Genomic DNA, 23,480 nt, shown 5'->3' with positions numbered 1-23,480 from the left:
CCATATGTCATGGACCTGTATGTCATGGACATTCTGTATCTAAGGACTGGTGTTCAATGGTCATTTACTTTGCTGCTTTTTCTTTAGCTGCTCATTTCCTTTCGTTCTGACCTTTGGCCAATCAAACGAGTCCTAAGGGCTTAAACAGTAAATGCCCGTGAGAGGCGCAGATAAAAAAAAAAAAGCTTGTACAGACTTAAACTGTGGCTTATGGGAACACTGCCACTTGGTGACAGAAAACGCATATTACATTAAAACATCACATTTTAGTGTTGTGCAGGCACCACAATAGAACAATTCCAGACAATGGGTTGAGTGTTTATATTGCATTGCATTTAATTGATTAGCAGCATGGTAAGTACAGATTGAAGAAAATTAAACACAATTACTTGTGATTGGTTGAATCCTGGCCTCCATATTAGTTTTGAAGGTTTTTTCTAACATTTAGAGCTTTTATGAAAGCTCCTCAATGGCTTCAAGCTGGTAAGACTTAAACATTCTTAATACAGTGCATGTAGGTGTAGAGCAAGCTGTCTAAGTCGAACACGGCAGAAACATGTGTCATTCAATAAAGTAATTCAAAGACATTTACACAAACAATGATCGTTAAGCTCAGTGCCATGGAACTATCTGATATGAACTCCATCTCCCATAATGCTTTGCTTTACCATTACTGTCAAGAATACCCCAAAATGCAGCCAGAGCTTCTAGTAGGGTACATTCAGCTGTTAAATATTTATTACACTCCTCTGTTCTCCCTACATCATAGCAATACTATAAAGACAGTACATCAATTTGCATACTATAGTTTTCAGTGTCATGGACATTGAAAAGCATGATGCTGTTTAATATGAAGTGCATAAATGAATATTTAAAGTGGTATTGAGAGAATTATATACAGTCTATTTTACATATTGCCTTCTTGCCTTGCAGTATATAAGTGCCGTCTTTTAAAATCTTAGGTCCAAACATCAAATCACAGGATAATGGCCTATCGTACAAGGTGGTTCACAGCCTGACAAAAGAGCAGGGAAATAACGTATTAATAACTGGACAAATGTTGGGCAGAGCACACAACGCAGAACACAAAAATACTGGCCAGACAGTAGATTGGACGACCTTTGTAACAATTTGTCTTTTTGTTCCTAACAAATAAACAGTTTAAAAGCTCTTGAGCATTTAAAAGAAACAGCACCTGATCTAGAAGAAACTAGTTTGGAAGGGTAAGCGTTTGTATGTGAACATAATCCAATTCAGTTCAACATTTTTGTAGCCATGATTGTAGTTTGGAGATCAGAAGTTTGGCTTCTATATCAATTGAGAGTTGGATTTTCCTTGTCGGATCCTTGTACTGATTTCCTTTCTCAGAGTCCTTTCCAGGCATGGCGCCAGCGATGGGCCTAGATCAATCCTCCCATAATGCAAAGCGCCAGGACCAGCATCGAGGCCAGGCTTAGAGAAGGCGTGGTCATAGTTCCCTCTCCTGAGCGAGACAAAGGGACAGGCAGAAACAATCAGGGACTCATCGATCGGGATCTTCTTCACCACTAGTGGCTGTCTCACCGTTTCAGAAACACATAAAAACTATCTATTGTTGTATAAAATAAACAATTTCATCAAAACGAGAACATTGACCCATTTTACATCGAAATGACGCCATAATAAAACCTTACGAGTTTCAATTCAAAACTATATTAATCCCGGGGGAAACTGGGAGTCAAACCCCCGAGCCACTAGACTACCCCACCCTCTATCAAACACAGTAACTTCATTTTCTACCACGATGCATGTTTATAATCCCCACACCCTACAGCGCCCCCCAAAACAATGAGAGACTCAACCTTTGAACCGAACAGTAAAAGTGAACAGTTGGGGGGGGGGGGGGGCCTTACCCTTGATCCTGATCTTGCGGATAGGTCCGTCGCCCCCCTCATAGCGGCCTCGGACCATGAGCTCATAGTCCCCGACCTGGGGCATGGGGAAGTCCATGAAGTGCCAGCCTGTGATGTACACCTTCCCATAGATGTAGCCTGTTTTCCGGAACATGACCTTGATGCGGAGATATTGGGAGATATAGTTCAGTTTTGTGGGTGCAGCAAAAGCCACTGCTAACTAGGTGGCTGCCACGCTCCACCTAGGTGACTTTAACAGGGCTTTTCAAAAGGACAAAGGACGCAGGGAGGTGATGAAGACGGTCAGCCTAGAAGGTTGCTAGTTCAACCCCCGACTCCTCATAGCTGCTGTCGAGACGTCCCAGAGCCAGACACCCAAACCTAACTGCTCCCGACCAGCTGGCTGTTGCTTTGCAATGTTTGACTCCGCCGTTGGCGTGTGAATGTGTTGATAAAAGCGTCTGCTAAATGCCCTGAATGTAAAGGATTGTTCACGACGGTACGACCCCTTCCCAGGCCTACCTTGTAGTACAGGGGGAAGGAGATGTCTCCGAACCAGTCGTAGGCGATGTGGTCCCACCAGACGTACAGCCACTGGCCTGTCCAACTGACGAAGCGCCACATCCTGGGGGCGACTGGTGGTGCTGGAGTCAAGTGGAGATAACGATGACTACAGGCACATTACACCACGTCGCTTTAAACAGAAGAAAACGGTATTATGGAGTCCTTCAATCTACATATCCATGATAGCACAATGCTGCTTTTAAAACTCAAATAACTAAGGTTAAATAATGTGCATGACAATGACAAAGCTGTTAAAAGAGAAACAATATATAACACCCAAATATAAAGTTTTAAATCCCAAATATATAGAACTTCCCAAAAAACTACAATCAGTAGTATTTTAAAAGAAAACGTATAAAAAAATATAAAAATCGACAGTTTCAGTCAGCCTGCGATATACATAAGCTCCATCGCCACCAACCTAAACATTTAAAAATCAATCCCAAGATGAATTGACAGAAACGTCAACAGTTATCTCTCTGCAAAGAGACTGCAACCGCCTGACCTACATCAAGTCAACCGTCATCCACAGCTCAACATCTCATGCACATTTATCTGTGTCTGTACGCAACTTGTTCTGTGTTTTTCTCACACCACCAACCTGTTACGGTCTGGAATAGCGGCCGTGTTCTTTTAGGCTGTCAACCTGCCAGGGACTACGGACGAACATCTGCCTGCATGGCTACGGTTCTAAAGTCCCGTGTGTTTTCCGAACGCGGTCTTACGTGGTCTCCTGGTGAACATCTCGCAGTGTTCGCTGGGCGGTCCGAAGCCGGCCCCGTTGTAGGCCCGCACCTCGATGAGGTAGTGGGCGTCGGGCAGCATGTTCTCCAGGCGCGTCTGGTTCATCGTGGCCGGGACGAAGATCCGGTTGGCCCCGGGCTCTGTGTCGTCGTACTTCCGCCAGTACTTCACCTAGCCACAGCGTGGACATGGTATCGCTTCGTAAGGTATGGTATAGCTTCGTAAGGTAGCCTTAGCGAAAACGGTTTGCTCTGGCTGAGTCATGAACAAATATTAGAGATATTAGCTGCGTTCCAACAGTCGTTGGAACACGTCGGTCAAATACGTATGTGAGCTCGAGAAGCAGCTCGAGAAGCAGCTCATCAAAGCGGCTTCGGCCCAGGGATATGACGATGCATCCTACACTGGAAGTGCTTTGGAACTTTTCCACTACTTCATGAGGCATGAATGTTACAGCAAGTGATCATTTATTATTCAACTGTTGATTAAATATCTTGCATGTATTCACAATTCCAACTCACAAACAGACAAAGCAGAAAGCAGTCTTTGCATCCCAGTATTTAGCGATGCCTCTGGTAGTTGATATTGAATATTTTTCACTAGTGGGGGATTCCATACATTTGAGTATCATTTGAGGCGTTGATTACCTGGTAGCCTTCGATGTACTGCTGCAGGCCTGTGCCGGTGTCGACCACGGGCAGCCACCACACCAGGGCCTCGTGAGACGAGACCGGGCGGGCGTACACGTCTGTGGGCTGCTCCGAGGGTACTGGAGACCGAGAGAGAGAGAGAGAGAGAACCGATGTTCTGTAGGCTGATCTAGAGCATCATCTAGTGGACAGGACTAACAATGGTTCTCGTGCTTTGCAGTGTTGTTACACTGAAAAGGGTTCTGTGTCGATGGGGTAGAAACGTGATCATACGGTCGGTCGAGGGAAAGCAAAGGTGTCTATGTCATCATTTAAGTATATTGTCGGCTTCTTCATTTTTTAACAAATCTTTAAAACTTTGATACTCAGATACAGCAAAGCACATCTCAAACGTAAAATGTAAAAATACAACTACCCAAAACACAAACACAAATAGTTCTCATCTAACACTCATTCGTTATAAAGGAGTGTGTCAATTAAGACTTTGCATAAGCGCTTACTCAAACGACATTTAACAACAGTTTCACAGAGGGACCAAACCAAGACCAAACGCGGACCCAGGACGGCTCACCTTCTCGCGGGTAGTAGACGACGGTGGTGGGGCTGTAGGGCCCGTCGCCCTTCACGTTGAACGACTTGACCTTCACCTGGAACTCCCGCACCTGGAAGTCCTCCTCGGTGGGCACGAAGTAGGGGTCCCGGTGCACGTAGCGCCGCGTCTCCGGGTCCGAGATGGTCTCGTACCACCAGTCGTACGCGTCGTGGGGCTTGAAGGCCACGATGTAGCCAAACTTCTTGCCCGAGAAGTACCAGGGTTCCACGGGCTGCGGGAGGAGGATTGGAAGGCGTGGAGGTGAGGGTCTTTTTATTGAGTTTGCTTTGGGATTAGGGGGTGGGAATCATAGGGTACCTCACGATACGATACGATATGCGATACATGGCCCACGATGGCGCTAATATCGCAATACAGCGATTCTGAGATAATCCATATACTTTTAGACAATCCTACAACGATACATCTCGATATATGTCTAATGATGATTACAAAATGACTGTGAAAAGGCTAAGTGCTGGATTTCTGTCTTCATTCATGGTCCAAACAAGAGTTTTTCAGTTACTTTTAATTAATATTTGGCGCCTGTGTATCGATTCTCGTATTGCACGAAGATGGAAGAAGATATAACGCTGTATCGATATTTTGTCCCAACCCTATTTGGGATACTAGGATTAAAGTCGCAATGTGTGACATTTGAATTAGTTTGTAGCATAAGATAACCTGGACAAATGCTGATCGATAGTGATTTCATATATATATATATATATATATATATATATATATAATTGCCTTCAGTTAAGCCTAAAGGCAATGGTAAAATGAACTCAGTACATTTCAGCTGAGAGTCAAACAGCCTAGCCACTAGACTATCCACCATCCTACACTATATTATGAAATGATGTTGAAATAGAGTAGGACTTACTTTCCACGTGATGAAGATCTCTCCATCTCTTCCTCCATAACCTGCCACATCAGTTGGAGAAACCACAGGTGCTGAAAGAAAAAAAGTGTATCATAATGGCAGGATTATATTAGTGTTCCCATACCAACATTGAATAATACAAAATAAAAGCCCCCTATAGTGTTTTATCACTATCTTGACAATTGTCATTTTGTAGCTTTTTAGATGCATGTCATTGATGAGCAGCTAGTGGCAGGAGGGTAATGATGTCATCTCTCTCTGAGTGGTTGTCGTGTCTCTTACGGGCGTCCCAGGTCTTGATCTTGATGGAGGGGATGCTGGCTTCGCCGGCGCCGTACTGGTTGGTGGCGATGACCCTGAACTGGTACTCCATCCAGGGGAACAGGTCCGTCACGTCGGCCATCTCCGCGTTACCGTCCAGGAACGCTGGAGCTTCAACACGTGAACATCACAGGGTTAGTTTCAAACAGCAACACAGTCTGGGGTTAGTTGGGTCCAACAATTTTTTAACATTTTGTTTCCAATACGTTGAAGACAAATGTCTGTACTTCAAGGGATGTGTCAAGGGATGTGTATTTTAAATTCTAAGTAAAATGACAATTTAATTATATAATCTCCTGTCCAAATATCTAAAAGAACTGCTTGTAACCTCTGTACAAAACGGTAAGTTTTAAGCAATGGTTACCAATTCAGAGGATGTTGGATCAAAAACGAACATTTAAGTACAAATTAGAATGGGCTGTCTACTCAAACAACCCCAGAAAAATGTTTTGTTGGAAGTTGGCCCCGATATTTAACTGACAACAGCGCATGTTATGCTGCTATCGATTTGGCCTTTTGCGCTGGTACGCCGACCTGCTCAACGAGAACGTGACGTAACTTCCTGTCTCTTACCACCTTAAAAGTGTTCCAGTAGTGTTTTGTGTGACGAGTTGGAGAATAATGGACGCCTCCAGGACGGCAGTAGTAGCAGGCTAGTCATTGTTGTTAGCAACATTAGGCTCTTTAGCAAACCAGCTCAAAAACAAAAATTTACATTGTATCGCACGCACAGCAAGACCGTGCAATGCATACATTGGTGACCGGATTAAAGCAGCAATGTAATCAAGTGTGTAAGAGCATTAAACATCGCCATTAAAGACACCAACATGGAACAAAGAGAAAGAAAATACATCTCAACTTCTGTTAACTACGGGTGCAGACATCTTCGTTCGTCGAGCGTCACGGGGATCTTTCGCGACTCGGTTACTCATCAGAAGCCCCAGTGAGAGCTGGTATCCCCAAAGAAAAGGAGGCGTGCATCAATGCTGCAATGCATCAATGCCACAAGGATTTGAGGTATATATTCGCAGGTTTTCTGCGGCCAATTGTTGGCTGTCCAGTCAGCGAACAGAGAGAGTGGCTGAGAACATTGACGTTGAGGTCGTGCGCTGGTTTGAGTTATAGTCAAACGTCAGCGATTGGTTATGGCAGATCCAGAGCGGCACTGGGCAGATTTAATAGTTTTAAACTCCAACAGACACCCGCCTTCATGTGAGTTAACGTTTGTCAATGGAGAGTGGCCTGACTCTCTGAGCAATTGAAATGAAGTACGAGATTCTGGTAGGACCAGGCTAGCATGTTAGCGCACTAAAATCGTTTTCTGAAACAATGTCGCCCCTTAGTGGCGGCATGGAGTACTCACAGGTGGTGGCGACCCTCCAGTCGTCCTCGTTGAGAGCCCAGAAGTGTCGGGTCTGGATGGTGTAGTAGAGGATGGGGCTGTTGTGGTCGCCTCCTTTGCTCCACGCCAGCTTGATGGAGGAGTCTCTGATCTCCTCCACGCGCAGGATACCGGGAGGCCCAGGGACGCCTGGTGAACGGGTGGTGGAAGGGGACGAAAGGTCGACGATTAGAAAAATGATTAACACTGTTGCAATATTATTTCCATCATGAACTAAACGGCTTCCTTCATTTTTCCCTTCTGGCATGAATAAAGTACTGACTAATGCACTCTGATGTACTCTAATCAAGTCTAGTCTGGCATCGTCTAGTCTTGTCTAGTCCAATCCAACCCTATCTAATTGGATATGAGCACAGTGTCCTCTGGCGATTGGTGCGCTAGGCGGGGGCGGGACTGACCTACGATCTTGAGGTCAGCGTAGGCGGTGGCGTTGTCCACCACGGTCTGAGCCGTGCATGTGTAGCGGCCCTCGTGCCACACCTGGACGTTCAGGATCCTCAGGTAGCCATTACCTTCATCCTCTTCCTGGGAGGGGAGGGAGAGGGAGAGAGAGAGGGAGAGAGAGAGGGGGGGAGGGGGAGAGAGAGAGAGAGAGAGAGGGAGAGAGAGGGGGAGGGAGAGAGAGAGAGGGAGGGAGGGGGAGAGGGAGAGAGAGAGGGAGAGGGAGAGAGAGAGGGAGAGAGAGAGAGGGAGGGGGAGGGAGAGAGAGAGAGGGATAGAGAGAGGGAGAGAGAGAGGGAGGGGGAGTGAGAGAGGGAGAGAGAGGGAGGGGGAGGGAGAGAGAGAGAGGGAGAGAGAAAGAGAGAGAGAGGGAGAGAGGGAGGGAGAGAGAGAGAGAGAGCGAGCGAGAGAGGGAGGGGGAGGGAGAGAGGGAGAGAGAGAGAGAGGGAGGGGGAGAGAGAGAGAAAGAGAGATCAATGTAAATAATATATATGTATAGATGTACAGATTTATCAATGGAATAATAAAATAACAGATGCAATATTAAAATCGAACAAATGGAAATGACTCAACTATATCACAATTAATTATCAGTACAATCAGAACAATATGAAAAACATCAGAACATTAATTTTAATTGTCCTACATATACAATGTAGCACAATTAATTATAAGTACAATATGAAAAACATCAGAACATTCATTTTAATTGTCCTAAATATACAATGTCATTATTCATAAATTAGAACCATTATTTATGAAATTAATCCTCATTCTTTTCAAGGACATTTCCACACTCTTTCCAAAAAGAGACAAATTCTTCAAAGACAACTCAGAGATTCTGATCATCGGTCTACACCCAGTACACCCTCCTCCTCCTCCTCCTCCTCCTCCTCCTCCTCCTCCTCCTCAGCATCAGTACCACGACGCGCTCGTAGTGCTGCCACTCGGCCTCAAAGTCGATGACGCGGTAGTCGATGGCCCAGACGAAGGTGATGTCCAGCATGGGGTCGTAGGAGGCGCCGCAGTCCAGGATCACCTCCTCGCCCACCTTGGCCATGGTGTCCTCTGGCAGGACTGTGAGCTCCGTGGCCTCTAGAGGGAGACAGAGGACCAGAGAGAGACAGGGATGTCACACCGCCACACACACACATTACAGCTATCGTATAGGGATCGGCCTCTAGAGGGAGACAGAGGGCCACAGAGAGAGAGACTGGGACGTCACCGCCACACACACACATTACAGCTATCATATAGGGATCGTAGCGCAAGATGGTGCTGATGATGTTTATGTCATAAAACATGACAATTATAGCACATCTAATCGTAACACATACATTCAGACCAAAAAAACTAACACACACACACACACACACAATCAGACCAACAGACACACACACACACACACACACATGAATCTACCCACAACACACACACATTAATTGACCAACACCCACATCCCACACAGACACAGAACCACCCACAAACACATGCACACAAACACCCCATAAATACACACACAAACAGACTCTCACACACACACACACACACACACACACACACACACACACACACACACACACACACACACACACACACACACACACACACACACACACACACACACACACCTGTGATGGTGAGCGAACCGGAGCTGTTGGCCTTCCCTCGGTCGTTCTCGGCCAGGCAGGTGTACACGCCCTCGTCGTTCTTAGTGGCGTTCAGGATCTCCAGACTGCCGTCGTACATCAGCGAGATGCTGCGGGAACACATAAATACGCCTTGACTACATATCCCATAATGCACCTGGTGCTGTTGTTTCCAGAACGCAACGCCTTGAATTACAACACATGAAGTCATTTAGGAGTCACTTCCATTGAAAGTGATCAAAGTCACTCACTAATATGATAAGAGATGTGGGTTCTGTGGGTTATACTGTTTAATGTGGGTTCTGTGCGTGGTACGGTGAGTTGTGCGTTCTGTGGGCTGTTTGTGGGTTCTGTGTGTGGTATGGTGAGTTGTGCGTTCTGTGCGTGGTATGGTGAGTTGTGCGTTCTGTGGGTGGTACGGTGAGTTGTGCGTTCTGTGTGTGGTACGGTGAGTTGTGCGTTCTGTGCGTGGTATGGTGAGTTGTGCGTTCTGTGGGTGGTACGGTGAGTTGTGCGTTCTGTGTGTGGTACGGTGAGTTGTGCGTTCTGTGCGTGGTACGGTGAGTTGTGCGTTCTGTGGGTGGTACGGTGAGTTGTGCGTTCCATGCGTGGTACGGTGAGTTGTGCGTTCTGTGGGCTGTTTGTGGGTTCTGTGCGTGGTACGGTGAGTTGTGCGTTCCGTGCGTGGTACCGTGAGTTGTTGAAGAGCAGCTCCTTGCCCTTGGTCCAGGTGAAGCGCGGGCGGGGGGCCGCTCTGGGCTTACACTCGATCACCACGCGGCCGTTCCGAGCCCCCAGCAGCTGCTTCTTCACCGGGTTCAGCTCGAAGGTCGGAGCGCAGGCTGACGGAGGGAGAGGAGCAGAGGACCAAAGATAATATCCATTTATTAACAGTAGATGGCTTTTTTTTCCACCACACCCAATGCATGTAATAAGGTGATTGTGTGATTTCTTTTTGAGGATCTTTTGATTCTTGAGTTATTGATAATGTAGAATTAACCAATAGATCACGACAGGCTGTGGAATGAGCACATTATACCACAGTTAAGGGGCGATGTCATAGAAAGTCATAGACACCCTCAATTTTGAAAAAACAAGCCGGAAAAGCATTTTTTTAACAAATACAAAAATGTAGTCCCTCCTGGCTGCCTGCAAAGTGTGCGGCGTTTGCTATGCAACACACTGTAGCGTCCTTCAGAGAGAAGGCTAGAGACGGTAGCTTGGTTCACCAGCAATTAAGCCTACTATCGAGTTCATTCACTGTGTGCCTATTGCTTTACAACATTTCCACCCTCTCCATCAATCAACATACTTTTAGGCTTCAGTGAACTAAGCTATTGCTTTTATATATAAATAAAACAACAGTTCAAGTTAGGAGCGGAGTGATACTGAACTAAACTGAATGGGCGTCATAGCTGTGTGTATACGCTCATTATACAACAGTTAGGAACCAATCAGATCGCTTGATTTAAGCCACCCGTTTTAGGGTATATAGAAAGTACAGAATATCCTCAACAATTTAAACATTAATCTCTTTTATTTCAATCTTATTACCATTATGTATTTCTCCTTTGATACCCAAATCTACAATCTTGGATAAACAGAGTACATCTTACCTTATCAAATCATGATTTAAAACACACACAATACCAAAATAGTAACTAAGAGCCAATCAGAGAGCATTGTGATGAGCGGACTGACCAATCACGCGTAGCTCTGCGTTGGCGTACTTGATGCCCCAGTAGTTTTCTGCGACACACTGGTACATCCCTGAGTCGTCGAACGTCAGACTGGAGAACTTTAGCTCTCCTTTCCCGAACTAGACAATACAGAAGAAACAAAACAATCTCTCAGTGTAGCAATATCATTTGGATATGCATTTAGTTTGTTTTGAGCTGTTTTTTTGTTGTATGTAATTATTTACTAAGGTCTACAGGTTTCCTATTATATTATTATAAGAGAGTAAATTAGTAAGCAAGTAGGCTACGTCACGTCAAAACTGTAATGCACCACTGCGGCCACTAGAGGGCGCCGTGGCTCACCACTAACAACAAACAAAGTATGTTGTTAGTACCATGTATCCGTCTTTGTACCAGCGGATGAAGGGGAAGGGCTTCCCGGACGCCACACAGCGCATGGTGTGCTCCGAGCCCAGGTCCACCTGCGTGTTGTTGATGGTCTCCGCCCACTCCGGAGCAGCTGGTCATCAAAACAAACAAACAAACAAATCTAATTGGACTGATTGTAATGGGTGTAGATGTATAATACGTATGAAGCCTATATTCAGACCAACCAATAGACACCAATATGTGCATCTACCCACAGACACACACACACACACACATCCATCTACCCACACTCACTCACACACATATTAATTGACCCACACACACACACACACACACACACACACACACACACATTAATTGATCCCCACACACATACACACACACACACAAAAAAAATTGAGCACCCTCCTCCCCCCCCCCCCACACACACACACACACACACACATAAATTGACCTCCCTCCTGCCCCCCCCACACACACACACACACACACACACACACACACAGGGCCTCGACAACGCCGTTTCCCTGAGGGCGTGTCGCAGCAGGACGGCGGCGGCGGCGGCGGCGGACGTACACTCCACGTAGACCCAGGCCTTGTGCACGTCCTTGCCCTTGGTGTTGATGGCCTCGCAGTCGTAGGCGCCGGCGTCCTCGTACTGGATGTTGTAGAGGTGCAGCCGCGCCCCCGACGCGCTGATCTCGTGGTTGGCCGGCAGGTCGGTGCAGTCGTACTTCCTCCACACGATCTCAGGGACGGGGCTGACCGCACGCACGCGCACACGCACGCGCACGCGCGCACACACACACACACGCACGCACGCACGCACACACACACACACAGAGAGAGACACAAACGCACACACACACACACACACACACACACACACACACAGAGACACACACAGAGACACACACAGACGCACGCACACACACACACACACACACACACACACAGACGCACACACACAGAGACACACACAGATGCACACACACACACACACACACACAGACACACATGCACGTGCACACACACACACACGCACACACACACACACACACACACACACACACACACACAGAGACACACACGCATGCGCACACACACACGCACGCACACACATGCACGCACGCAGTCACACGCCAAGCACGTGCCAAGCACGCACACACACACACACACATTGTACTATTAGGTACTAACAACACACAATACAATCAAACTCATTGGGAGAACTGTAGCTATGGTACAGTTAGGTGTGTGTGTGTGTGTGTGTGTGTGTGTGTGTGTGTGTGTGGGTGTGTACGTGTGTGAAAGATTTCATGCCTGCCTCTGCATCGGCTGATGGTAGCCTATATAACGGGCAATGTAGTTCATATTGATCGTGTTTGGTCGTGACTCACTTGCCCAGAGCGAAGCACTCCAGGGTGATGTTGGAGGCGAGCATGGCCGTGGTGTCTGGGAACATCACGGCGATGTCAGCCGGGTACCTCCTCTCCTCCCCTTGAGGGGAGACGGAGAGGGGAGGGACGGAAGGGAGTCAGGGGGGAGGGGGAGAAGGGGGGAGGGAGGGAAGAAAGAAAAGAGGGAGAAAAGGGGGAAGGGAAGAGAGGGATTGAGGGAAGGATAGATGAAAGGATAGATGGAGAAAGTAAGGGAGGGAGGAGGGGAGAGAGGAAAGGGTTGATGGAAGAGAGGGAGGGAGAAAAGGATGTAGGGAGAGAGGGAGGGAGAGAAGGAGGTAGGGAGGACAGAAGAGAGGGAGGGCAGAGGGAGGGAAAGAAGTTTGCGAAGGAAGGAAGAAACGGAGGAAGGAAAGGAGGAACAAACAAGAGAGGAAGGAAGAGAATTACAAACACTGGAATATGTCGGAGGGCTCAGGCTAGTCTGACTGATGATTGACAAATGGAAAGATACAGATCGATACAGATCGATAGAGACCGATAGAGACAGATCTATAGAGACCGATAGAGACAGATCTATAGAGACCGATAGAGACAGATCTATAGAGACCGATAGAGACAGATCTATAGAGACCGATAGAGACAGATCTATAGAGGCCGATAGAGACAGATCTATAGAGACCGATAGAGACAGATCTATAGAGACCGATAGAGACAGATCTATAGAGACCGATAGAGACAGATCTATAGAGACAGATCTATAGAGACCGATAGAGACAGATCTATAGAGACCGATAGAGACAGATCTATAGAGACAGATCTATAGAGACCGATAGAGACAGATCTATAGAGACCGATAGAGACAGATCTATAGAGACCGATAGAGACAGATCTATAGAGGCCGATAGAGACAGATCTGTCGACCCGCTGGCGGCGGCGGTGGTAGGGCTCCAGCCCGCTCACCTTCGTCGGGCGGCGTGGGGATGAGGGGGATGAACTTGGAGAAGACGCTCTTGCCGATGACGGGGCTGGAGACGAAGCAGGAGTAGTTGCCGGCGTCCTGGGCCTCCACCCGGGAGATGTACAGGTTACCCGTCCGCTGGGACACGAAGCGCCGGCGGTCCGTCTGCAGGAACGCCGGGAACTCGTTGAAGATCCAGCGGTACGTCACCTCGGCTGGGGGGGGGGGAGTTGTAAATGTTAAAGTGACAGGCCGAGATATTTGTAAGTTGGCGTTTGTCTGTCTTTAATCAACACACACACAGACACACACACACACACACACACACAAACACAAATACATGCACACACACAAACACATGCACACACACCCACACACAGGTTTGATTACCCTGTGTTTTAACGCCATTACCCTATGACGTGTAGCCCCCCGCCCACACACACACACACACACACACGTCAAAGCCCTTCAGACTGGGAGTCAACCCCCCTGGTTTAAACGTAGTTCTGGGACAGATGCGTTGAGACTACGTACCTGGCCAGGCCTTAGGGGGGACGCACAGGAGAACGGCCCCCTGACCCTCCTTGGCAATGACGGGCTCTCTGTCCTCCTGTGGGAACTCATCCATGACTAGAGCGAGAGACGAGAGGAGGAGATCAGAACAGAGATCCACTGAGCCGCTAATCCGCACTTTGCAGGAGTACAAGCAGCAACACCACATTAGCCACAGGGCTGCAGGAATAGGCATTCGTTTGACTTGACTTGCTAACGTTAGCAATAATAGCTATAGTTAGCAATGCTAGCTTAAGTTAGCAATGCTAAAGTTAGCAATGTTAGCAAAAGTCGAAAATGCTAAAGTTAGCAATGCTAAAGTCAGCAATGCTAAAGCTAGCAATGCTAGCAAAAGTCGAAAATGCTCGGGTTAGCAATGCAGCACCTAGCTAAAGTTAGCAATGCCGCCCACCTCATACAATAAGTAATGTACCACTTAAGCACTTTAAGCACTGTTAGCTACAGTTAGCAATGCAGCACCTAGCTAAAGTTAGCAATGTGAGCTAAAAAAGTGATCAGCGCTCACATCCGAACTTGACCTTGGCCTCCTTGCTGATGACCGTGCCGTAGATGTTCTTGGCCACGCAGATGTAGCCGCCGGCGTGCTTCTTCTGCCGGGGGTTGGTGATGACCAGGTTCCCCCCCACCAGGCTGTAGTGCTCGTCGGGCTGCTCCATCAGCTTAATCTCCCAGTTGTCACGTCGCCACCTGGTGGACGGGAGTACGCCAATGGATTAAACAAGAGGTCACGTCCGATTTAAAACGGGGAGGCGTTTTCGTAAAACGTGAAAGAGAGCTTCAGCATTGCTTACTCGAGCTAACATTGCTTACGATAGCTATTGTTGCGAACTTTAGCAAGCCATGAACTCTGAAATGGTGAACGCGCTTGGCTAGTATGGACGGAAAACTGTTGGACGGAGTAGTAGTACGGACGGAAAAATCATTTTCATCTGACGGACTAACAACACGGCATTAGCGGCGTTAGCTCAGGAGGTAGAGCGGGTTGGCTGGTAACCGCAAGGTCGCTGGTTCGATCCCCGGCTCCTCCTAGCCGAGTGTGGCGGTGTCCCTGAGCGAGACGCCCTCACCCTGACTGCTCCTGACCCGCTGGCTGTCGCCCTGCGTGGTCGACTCCTCCATCGGTGTGTGAATGTGTGCATGAATGGGTGAATGTCAGTCAACACTGTGAAGCGCTTTGGATGAAAGCGCTTTATAAATGGGGACCGTTTTACATCACCTGTACATGGCGGGCGGGTTGGACCTGGCCCTGCAGTTCATGGAGATCCGGCCGTCAGGGGAGTCCTCCATGTAGACCACGTCCAGAGGCTCCTCTTCAAAGATGGGCCCGTAGCCCGTAGCGTCCTCTGTCCCCGTCAAACAAGTGATGTTTGATGAATTATCGATGGTCAGTTGCGTATATGATGCACATTTTCAAATTCATGTTCGTTTTTTACACGTTTTAACTGTGAATATGCGTCACGTTTTTTCATTTAGTTTGTATTACGAAATGAATAGATACAAAATGAATATATATATATATACAAAATAAATCCATACAAAAATCCACGCAAAATGCACCAAGCAGTATAGATTTGACGAAAATAAAACTCACCTCCATAGATTCTTGGCTCACCGAACAAGACTGCCACTATAACCCAAGGACATGACACCGTTAGCTAGGTATTCAGGTGAATATAGAATAGAATTTCAGCGTTACAAAGGTATAACTATTGGAAACAATAAGTCCATACATGCAATGCCATCATGTTATTTTTCCCAACACTTAATCAATAGGAATTACATTTTTTCCATCATCAATATTCAAGTTTGCTTGTCAAGGACTTGTAAATGGTAGCCTACTGTTATCCTCAACATATAATACATGCCCTGTTTTAATAAGTGGCATATGCTGATAGACAAGTGACGTGACAAACAAGTTTAGTTTGTCACGTCATTGCAAGAGAACCTGAAAATATCATATTTATCTTGTTTCACAAAGGCTTCTGGCACAAGAACATATAAGAAGAGGAGTTGATAATGGTGTTGTGTAACGCACCTGAGAGGGAGAGAGAGGAGGAGAGGAGGAGGAGAATCTGCAGACCAGTGGCAGCCATGATGGGGAGGGCAAGCGACTAAAGCCAAGCGCACCACCCAGAGCCGGGACGAGATAGAGAGAGAGAGAGAGACAGAGAGAAATCTATCGGGAGGTCACACTCTATACACACACACACACACACACACACACACACACACACACACGGAGAGACAGAAAAGGGATAGAGAGAAAAGAGCGAGGAGAAAGATATATTAGTGGTTTAATGAGGGCTACTACTATTCAGGGGCTTTCATTAAAAGTGCCTTAAGATGTCTACTTAGATACAGAATATCAATGAGCAGGTAGGGGTGAGGGACACACAGAGGGAGTGTGGGTATTGGGGCTCACAGCTCACAGAGCTTTTCAGGTAGGAACTAGTTTGAATAACCACATATGTGTTTTAACAATGTAACAATGAGAGAGAGAGAGAGAGAGATAGAGAGAAAGAGAGAGAGAGTGTGAGAGAGAGAGAGAGAGCAGGCAGATCATGGACCTAATCTTTACTGGGCATTTCTATCCACATCATCTCTTAAATATTTGATGTTATGAGAGCATGATTCTGGCAGAGTTTGTGTTAAAGCAGCTGAGCTCCAGAGGACCACGTTGGGGATCACACATAATACGCAAAGATGTTTCCCCCAGCGCTGTATGGTTCAACATACTTCCATCAGGTACAAAAAATATAGATAAATAATGCATTGGTAATACTGTTTACAGTATTGTGCCAATAAAGCTTTTTGAATGGAATTGAAACAGCGGCATCTGGTGGTTGTATGTACAGCCACGCAGGAGAGCATGCACGAATGCTTCTTGTCAGCTGTGCCACAAATAAGAAGATCCATTTGTATTCAAATAAACAGTTGTATATTTCATTGGCATCTTTGAGCAAAATACCCCCAAAATTTTCACCGCACCTCCTCGCTCTGGGCAGCGACCACCTTGACTAAGACATTTCCTGGGGTAAACACTGTACATACACACACACAAACACACAAACACACACGTGCACATGCACGCACAACTAAACACCCATGCACATTGACCCACATACACATACCCCACCATCACGACATGACACTACCCAGACAGGACCCTAGCTTCTTAATCATGCACACACATGCACACACGCAGGCGTGCACACACACACACACACACACACACACACACACACACGCACACACACACACACACATGTGCGACATGCAGACACATCACTTCTACCCACAGCATGACAGCACTGTTGAGAGGCGCTGCAGCAGATTTACTACCGCATTCTCACACACACACACACACACACACACACACACACACACACACACACACATAGGCTGGAAGGAGCAAAGGAGAAGAGATTGAGAGAAAATACAAAAAGACATAGAAGAAAAATATGTCTTCTTAACATGGAGGATGGAAAAGATTAACATGGAGGACAGAAGGAGGGGGAGGAGGACACAAGAACAGAAAGTACGAAGGAAGGACCGGACAAAAGGAAAATGAATGAGGCAAGAAAAAGACAAAATGAACAAAAGAGAAGGAGTGACATGAAGGCCAGGAGGATTAAAAACAGAAGAGACTTCTGAGATTTCTGGAGAAATAGACAGAGAAGAGAGAAAGAGGGGGGTGTTGCTGGAGATGGGCAGTTGGCTTAGTCTTAGTTTATGCACTCAGCGCCCCACTACTAATCAGACACTGAAAGCTAGGGTGGGCCATTTGGAGAACCAGTCAGAGTAAGCTCCATTTTTTTTTAAGTATCGAACCAAAACAAAACCCACCCTCCCTCCAGGCCTCCCTCCAACGCCACTCCCCTGAAACAAGAGACTAGCGCGCTAGCTTTAGCATTAGCTCTGCCTAGCCTTGGGGAAGACTCTGCTCATGCGCACTGGCAGAGTGCATGCGTGCAGCAGGGTATAGGTAGGTAGGCTGGTAGGTCGTCCAATCGTGTCATTCGGGCCGAATGACACGATTGGACGGGCTTATTACACGTCTGTGACTGCCACAGATACCAGATTTGTTTTCTTATTTCTATCAGATTATTTTATGTATTTATGGTTGTCGGAATGTGAAGAGAATTTCCAAAAATGCTTCTCAAATAAATTGCCTGCCCTAGCTTTAACAGACACTTTTATCCAAAGGGACTTTTGTTGAATACAGACACAAAGGAGCAGGTAAGGGCTTATGGCATCTTAACTACAGGTTAGCCTGAGACATCTTTTGTCTGGACCTCGAGTGAACATCCACACTATCCTGCCCTCCTCTGCTCGGTAACTCACTGTATCTGAGTCACGCTACTGTCGCTTTAAGAAGAACATGAACCACCGAGAGAAATACAGTCAGAGCACAACCAGATTGCCACATCCTGCACATGCTACTTAGAGGCTAAACCAACACACACACACACACACACACAGCAAATCAAATACCAAAAGCCACAAGGGAGAGAGTGGGAGAGAGAGAGACACAGAGAGCGAGAGAGAGAGAGAGAGAGAGAGAGAGAGAGAGAGAGAGAGAGAGAGAGAGAGAGAGAGAGAGAGAGAGAGAGAGAGAGAGTTAGAGAGTTAACATCAAACATGACATTTCAAATATAATCAAAGAGCCATGAGTGAGAGAGAGAGAGTGAGCAGAGGAAAAGAAAGAGGAGGAGAAGGCGGACTGCAGCAACACGTCCTGGTTGACTGCAGCATCCGTTCACAGCCATGCCAGGCTGACTCAGCATTTAAACGCATCACTTTGGCAGTCACACACATTGCCATACAGCTATGGAGGGACATGAGCTCTAATTATAAACACACAAGCACACAGGCACATCACATGCACAGGCAAAAACATGTGCACATGCACACGCATACACGTGCACACACACAAGCGGGACACACTGCCTGTGTGTGGATGGACGAAGAAAACCAAGATGTCGCACAAAAACATGAGTTTGTATTCCTGATCCTCGTCATCTGACTGGATTATGAAAGGTTTGTGAATATTAATTTTGGTGTAAAACACACATATAAAGTGTGAATACTTTATCTTTGAGTCGCTATATAACCACAATAGTCCAGGGAAATCTCTGCTCTATTCGTCAGTGTGTGTTTACCAGTGTTGTATCTGGAGGTAATCCCCCCCACCCACCCCCACCCACGCATCCAGATGAGGACTTTAGCAGATAGCCGGATTTCTATTTGGGTCAAACTAAGCCCACAGATTTCCTCATCAACTGCCTGTTATTCTCTGGCAAATTGTATTAGAAGACAGGCAAGATGCCTAAATCATACTTTTCAATATATATTCAGCAAATTATATTGTTATATTATTCTATTCTATTGAGCAAATGTAATCTTCATCAATACGAAATTAAGAAAATAGGATTTCTGAGGCCCAACCTTTAGGTCTGACTGTCGTCGACCATGATGACTTGCGGATTGTTTTGCGGTCATAAAAAGTATTGCTTTTGTTTTGGGACCCTTGATAATATTTAAATGTATTTATCGCAACATATATAATGTGTGATTTAACTTTGGATTGAACATCTTCATGAAAAAATAAATGTCACGTTTTCTGTGCAGCCTCATATGAATCCACTGCGCCGGGCGCCCTTGAAGCGCCGCAAGGCTCACCTTCTTCCATCCTCCTCTCACTTTCTAAACACCTACAATCCCACCGGCCAAGTAGACCACAACTATTGTGCAATCTGAGCGAACGTGGGCTGAGGTAGACCCACCGTCTTCACCCAGCCCTGTCCGCAAAACACCAGAATCGCTGAGATTCTTGAAAAACTATCTGCGCATACGGACTGACATCACCCCCCCAAATTTAGCGAACTGCGAAGTGGAGAGCGCTGGTGTTTCCCTGGCCTGCTCTGCATTGCGGTACTCCTCTGCCGGCCCATTCCCCTCCAACACGCACAGCGTTAACACACACACACACACACACACACACACACACTCACACACGCACACACATTCCGATGAAACAAAACCCAACTCTGGATGCACGCGGAAGACATGCAGACACATCACGACTCTCCGTCCTTACCTTGCTGACAGAATAAACGACGATTCTAGGACGTTCTTCGCATAGCACATACACTTGTCCCCAAAACACACATCTCCCCCATGGATCCTACCCGGTGTAGGTACGTCCCATGGATTGAAACTTTTCTATTGGATGAGAGCGGATGAGAGACAGGGATGGGCGGGGATTGCGTGCGTGAATGCCATTGGGCGATGGGAGGAAGAAGGATGAGCGCGAGAGAGGGACGCTGACGCTGCCATCATGGTCGTATGCATGATGGACAAACTGAAATCGCACCAGTGGTAGTGGCTGGACAACGGCTGCATGTTTAATCTTTATCAGGATGGCATGTCGTTTTTTTAAATATATATTTTAAATAATTTTAAGTATTTTTTCAAAGCTGTGTTCATTGTTGGCAGTGTGTGTTTCAAAGCCAGGAGATGAAAACAGTCTTTTTTTGAGCTCGCCATGTCATGTCCCTAACTATAATATAATATAGAAAGAAATATAGAAATATAGATCATCATAATATTGAACGATGATTGTGCCACTACATAGAGAAAGATTTCTGAGTACTGAAGACTTTGAAAATGACCACACACACACACACACACACACACTCACACACACACACACACACACACACACACACACACACACACACACACACACACACACACACACACACACACACACACACACACACACACACAGGTTAATCTTTGAAAATTACCCCACACACACACGCACACGCGCACACACACACACACACACACACACACACACACACACACACACACACACACACACACACACACACACACACACACACACACAAGTAGGTTAATCTTTGGATAGGCTTGTGTGTGGGGGTAAAAGGTTATCTGTTTATCTTTTTAATCAATTCCTTCAGTGTAATGTTATTCCGCACTTGGCGGCAGCATTGTATGTTGGACCGTATATATGTGTTGCATTTAAACCAAAACAATCAAGAGACTATCAACCCACTTTGTGAAACCAACATTTATTCCTTTATTTTTAACTTAATTTATAATACAAAATAATTGCAATATATAGTTCAGTAAACCATTTTTGACAGCCTTTCATGCCTCATGTAACTTCAACATTGACCAGAATGTTATACTATAAGATATATTATTAGTCTTCACCGTGACTAAAATATTTCGGGTTCTGGGGCTAATCCACACTCAAGTATGTCCGTTCATATTTCCGTGCATGTGGTTGCCAAATCCCAACCACCCATACGATCTATATTGAACTACCGTACTACTGTATTTGACAGTTTTTGTATTGATTCGTTTTTATATTTCATTTAATCTAAGTCTCACTCTTAAAGAAATGAACCGTGCCCAACACGTATGTGTCTAGAAGTCTAAATGACAATTTGCAATTTTTGTTGGTTATTCATTTATTCAGCCTTTAAATTGGAACAGTGAATACTCTCATTGAGCTATAGTATTGATGGTTGAACGTGTTTCAAAAAGATACATCATATTTAAGAATGCCCATACAGAAAGGGTGCATGAACTGTCAGAGAGAAATGACACAACACAGGTGTCACAGTCTCAAGTTAAATCTCAAGTCTACATTTTGTTAACCCAAAAAACCAAAACAAATCTGAGCTAGCAAAGATTCCTGACAGGTTCATCGAAAAAAGAGAGAAATAAAAGGAAAATAAAGTTCAGAGAAATCACAGCAAATCAAATGTTGAAAACAATCTGTGTCATGTCACGCAAATGTCATCACTTCCTTTTCCTTCCTCTCGAAAGAAAAATGATCTGCATATCTTTTTTCGAAGTCAAGGCCGTACATTCTCACCTCTGACCTCTCCACTCTCAGTGACCCTTAGGTCAAACGTATCTACCCTCAATTCAAGCCATTATTTACAACCAATTATCTACGCACACACTCAGACACACACACACGCACACACACACACACGCACAAAGCTGACACGCTGCAATTTAAAAACTTGATGCAAGTTATGAAAACCGAAAAAATCATGGAAAATGGGAAACTCCTCTATAAATCAATTGTCGTTTTGTGACGGTTAAGATGGCGGTACATCTGAGTTTTTTGGCCTGACTGCTTGACATCCCCGTTGTATTAGACGTGGTTTTATCCATGGAAATAGAGAGCAACAAAATACGAAAAAAAAATACTTAACGCACGCTTTGACACCTTTAGCATGCATGTGCTACAATTACACACACACACATACATACATATACACTCAACCATGCACACGTTCAGTCAGTCCCTCGATCGCACACTTTTTATTCATTTATATATAAAACTCACTGAGTGCTTAGTGTGTACGGTTTCAGTTATGCTTTGAGTCGACGACAGCAAAACAAGTGACAACACACACAGATATACAGGGTTAAATGCATGAACCTATAGTCACCGGGGCACATCACCAAGCCACATTCTCATTCGTATAAATAGATTAAAAACAACTTTGTTTCCACATTCAGTTAGCATTCCATCGTTACTACACTAGTCCCCTGCTCTCTTCAGCTCTTAAGTGCTTCCCACTAAAGCTCCAATCTGATTGGCTGCTGTCCCAGTCTGTTTGTTTGAGTTCCTGTTCTGTTTGGCAGTTACCTGGTGAAGAGAGGGTGGCAGTATTTCAGTCCAGATGGAGGAGGAGAATGGGATAGACTTTGACAACACAAACCTCAGCCCCAAGTTAATGTTTTTTTTTATAAATCATGTTTTACCAACACGCTTTCTTTCTTTTCTTCTAATCACAATCAGATATGTTTCCGTTAATGTAGGTTTACAGTTTTGGTTGCTCTTCCAACGTGATGTGTACCTATAGTGGCGGTGCCGTGAGAATATTATAACTGGATACCTACTCAGTAATGGGTCTTAGTTTATGCAACCACCCCCATTGCAAAGCTTCTAAACAAAAGTCAATCTAAACGAAAAACCTACAAGGTTAGGCTATACAAGGTTCATAAACTCACGTGGTGTCCCTCATACATCATTTAAAGACGTCCATTAATGTCATGAAGTTCATTTGACGAGCATTAGCTCATATGTTCAATAAATTCATTTCGAGCTCTCCCTGAAATTGTGCAAGGGATCAACACAGGGTTTATGAACAATTGATATAGCCTTTACAGTTTACGTTACAGCAGATGAGGCCCATACTGTTTAGAGGTGTGTCTCCGTGGTATGTAACTGCGATGATGATGTCCAGGTTTGCCTTGTGTATGAAGGAGTTCAAC

General features: G+C 45.8%; 1 protein-coding gene across 1 annotated transcript; it reads right to left on the bottom strand.

The window, feature by feature from the left end:
- Positions 1-311: 311 nt before the first annotated feature.
- Positions 312-20,345, bottom strand: cntn1b (contactin 1b). Its single transcript, XM_084483060.1, has 24 exons — positions 20,245-20,345; positions 16,180-16,338; positions 15,736-15,771; positions 15,361-15,487; positions 14,650-14,831; positions 14,106-14,201; positions 13,574-13,786; positions 12,611-12,710; positions 11,787-11,971; positions 11,216-11,340; positions 10,843-10,960; positions 9,833-9,983; positions 9,124-9,251; positions 8,415-8,587; positions 7,450-7,576; positions 7,013-7,180; positions 5,611-5,760; positions 5,329-5,399; positions 4,422-4,674; positions 3,848-3,969; positions 3,182-3,371; positions 2,415-2,536; positions 1,893-2,049; positions 312-1,483 (listed from the first exon to the last, which is right to left on the bottom strand). Exons 2-24 carry the CDS (start codon positions 16,235-16,237, stop codon positions 1,401-1,403), a joined length of 3,135 nt encoding a protein of 1,044 aa, XP_084339186.1. The 5' UTR covers positions 16,238-16,338; positions 20,245-20,345; the 3' UTR covers positions 312-1,400.
- Between the last annotated feature and the right edge of the window lie 3,135 nt (positions 20,346-23,480).

This window comes from Micromesistius poutassou (genome assembly GCF_964030765.1).
Source record: "Micromesistius poutassou genome assembly, chromosome: 18".
NCBI classification, from domain to species: domain Eukaryota; kingdom Metazoa; phylum Chordata; class Actinopteri; order Gadiformes; family Gadidae; genus Micromesistius; species Micromesistius poutassou.
The sequence above is the reverse complement of the archived record's forward strand: the minus strand, read 5'-3'. Positions and strand labels throughout refer to the sequence as shown.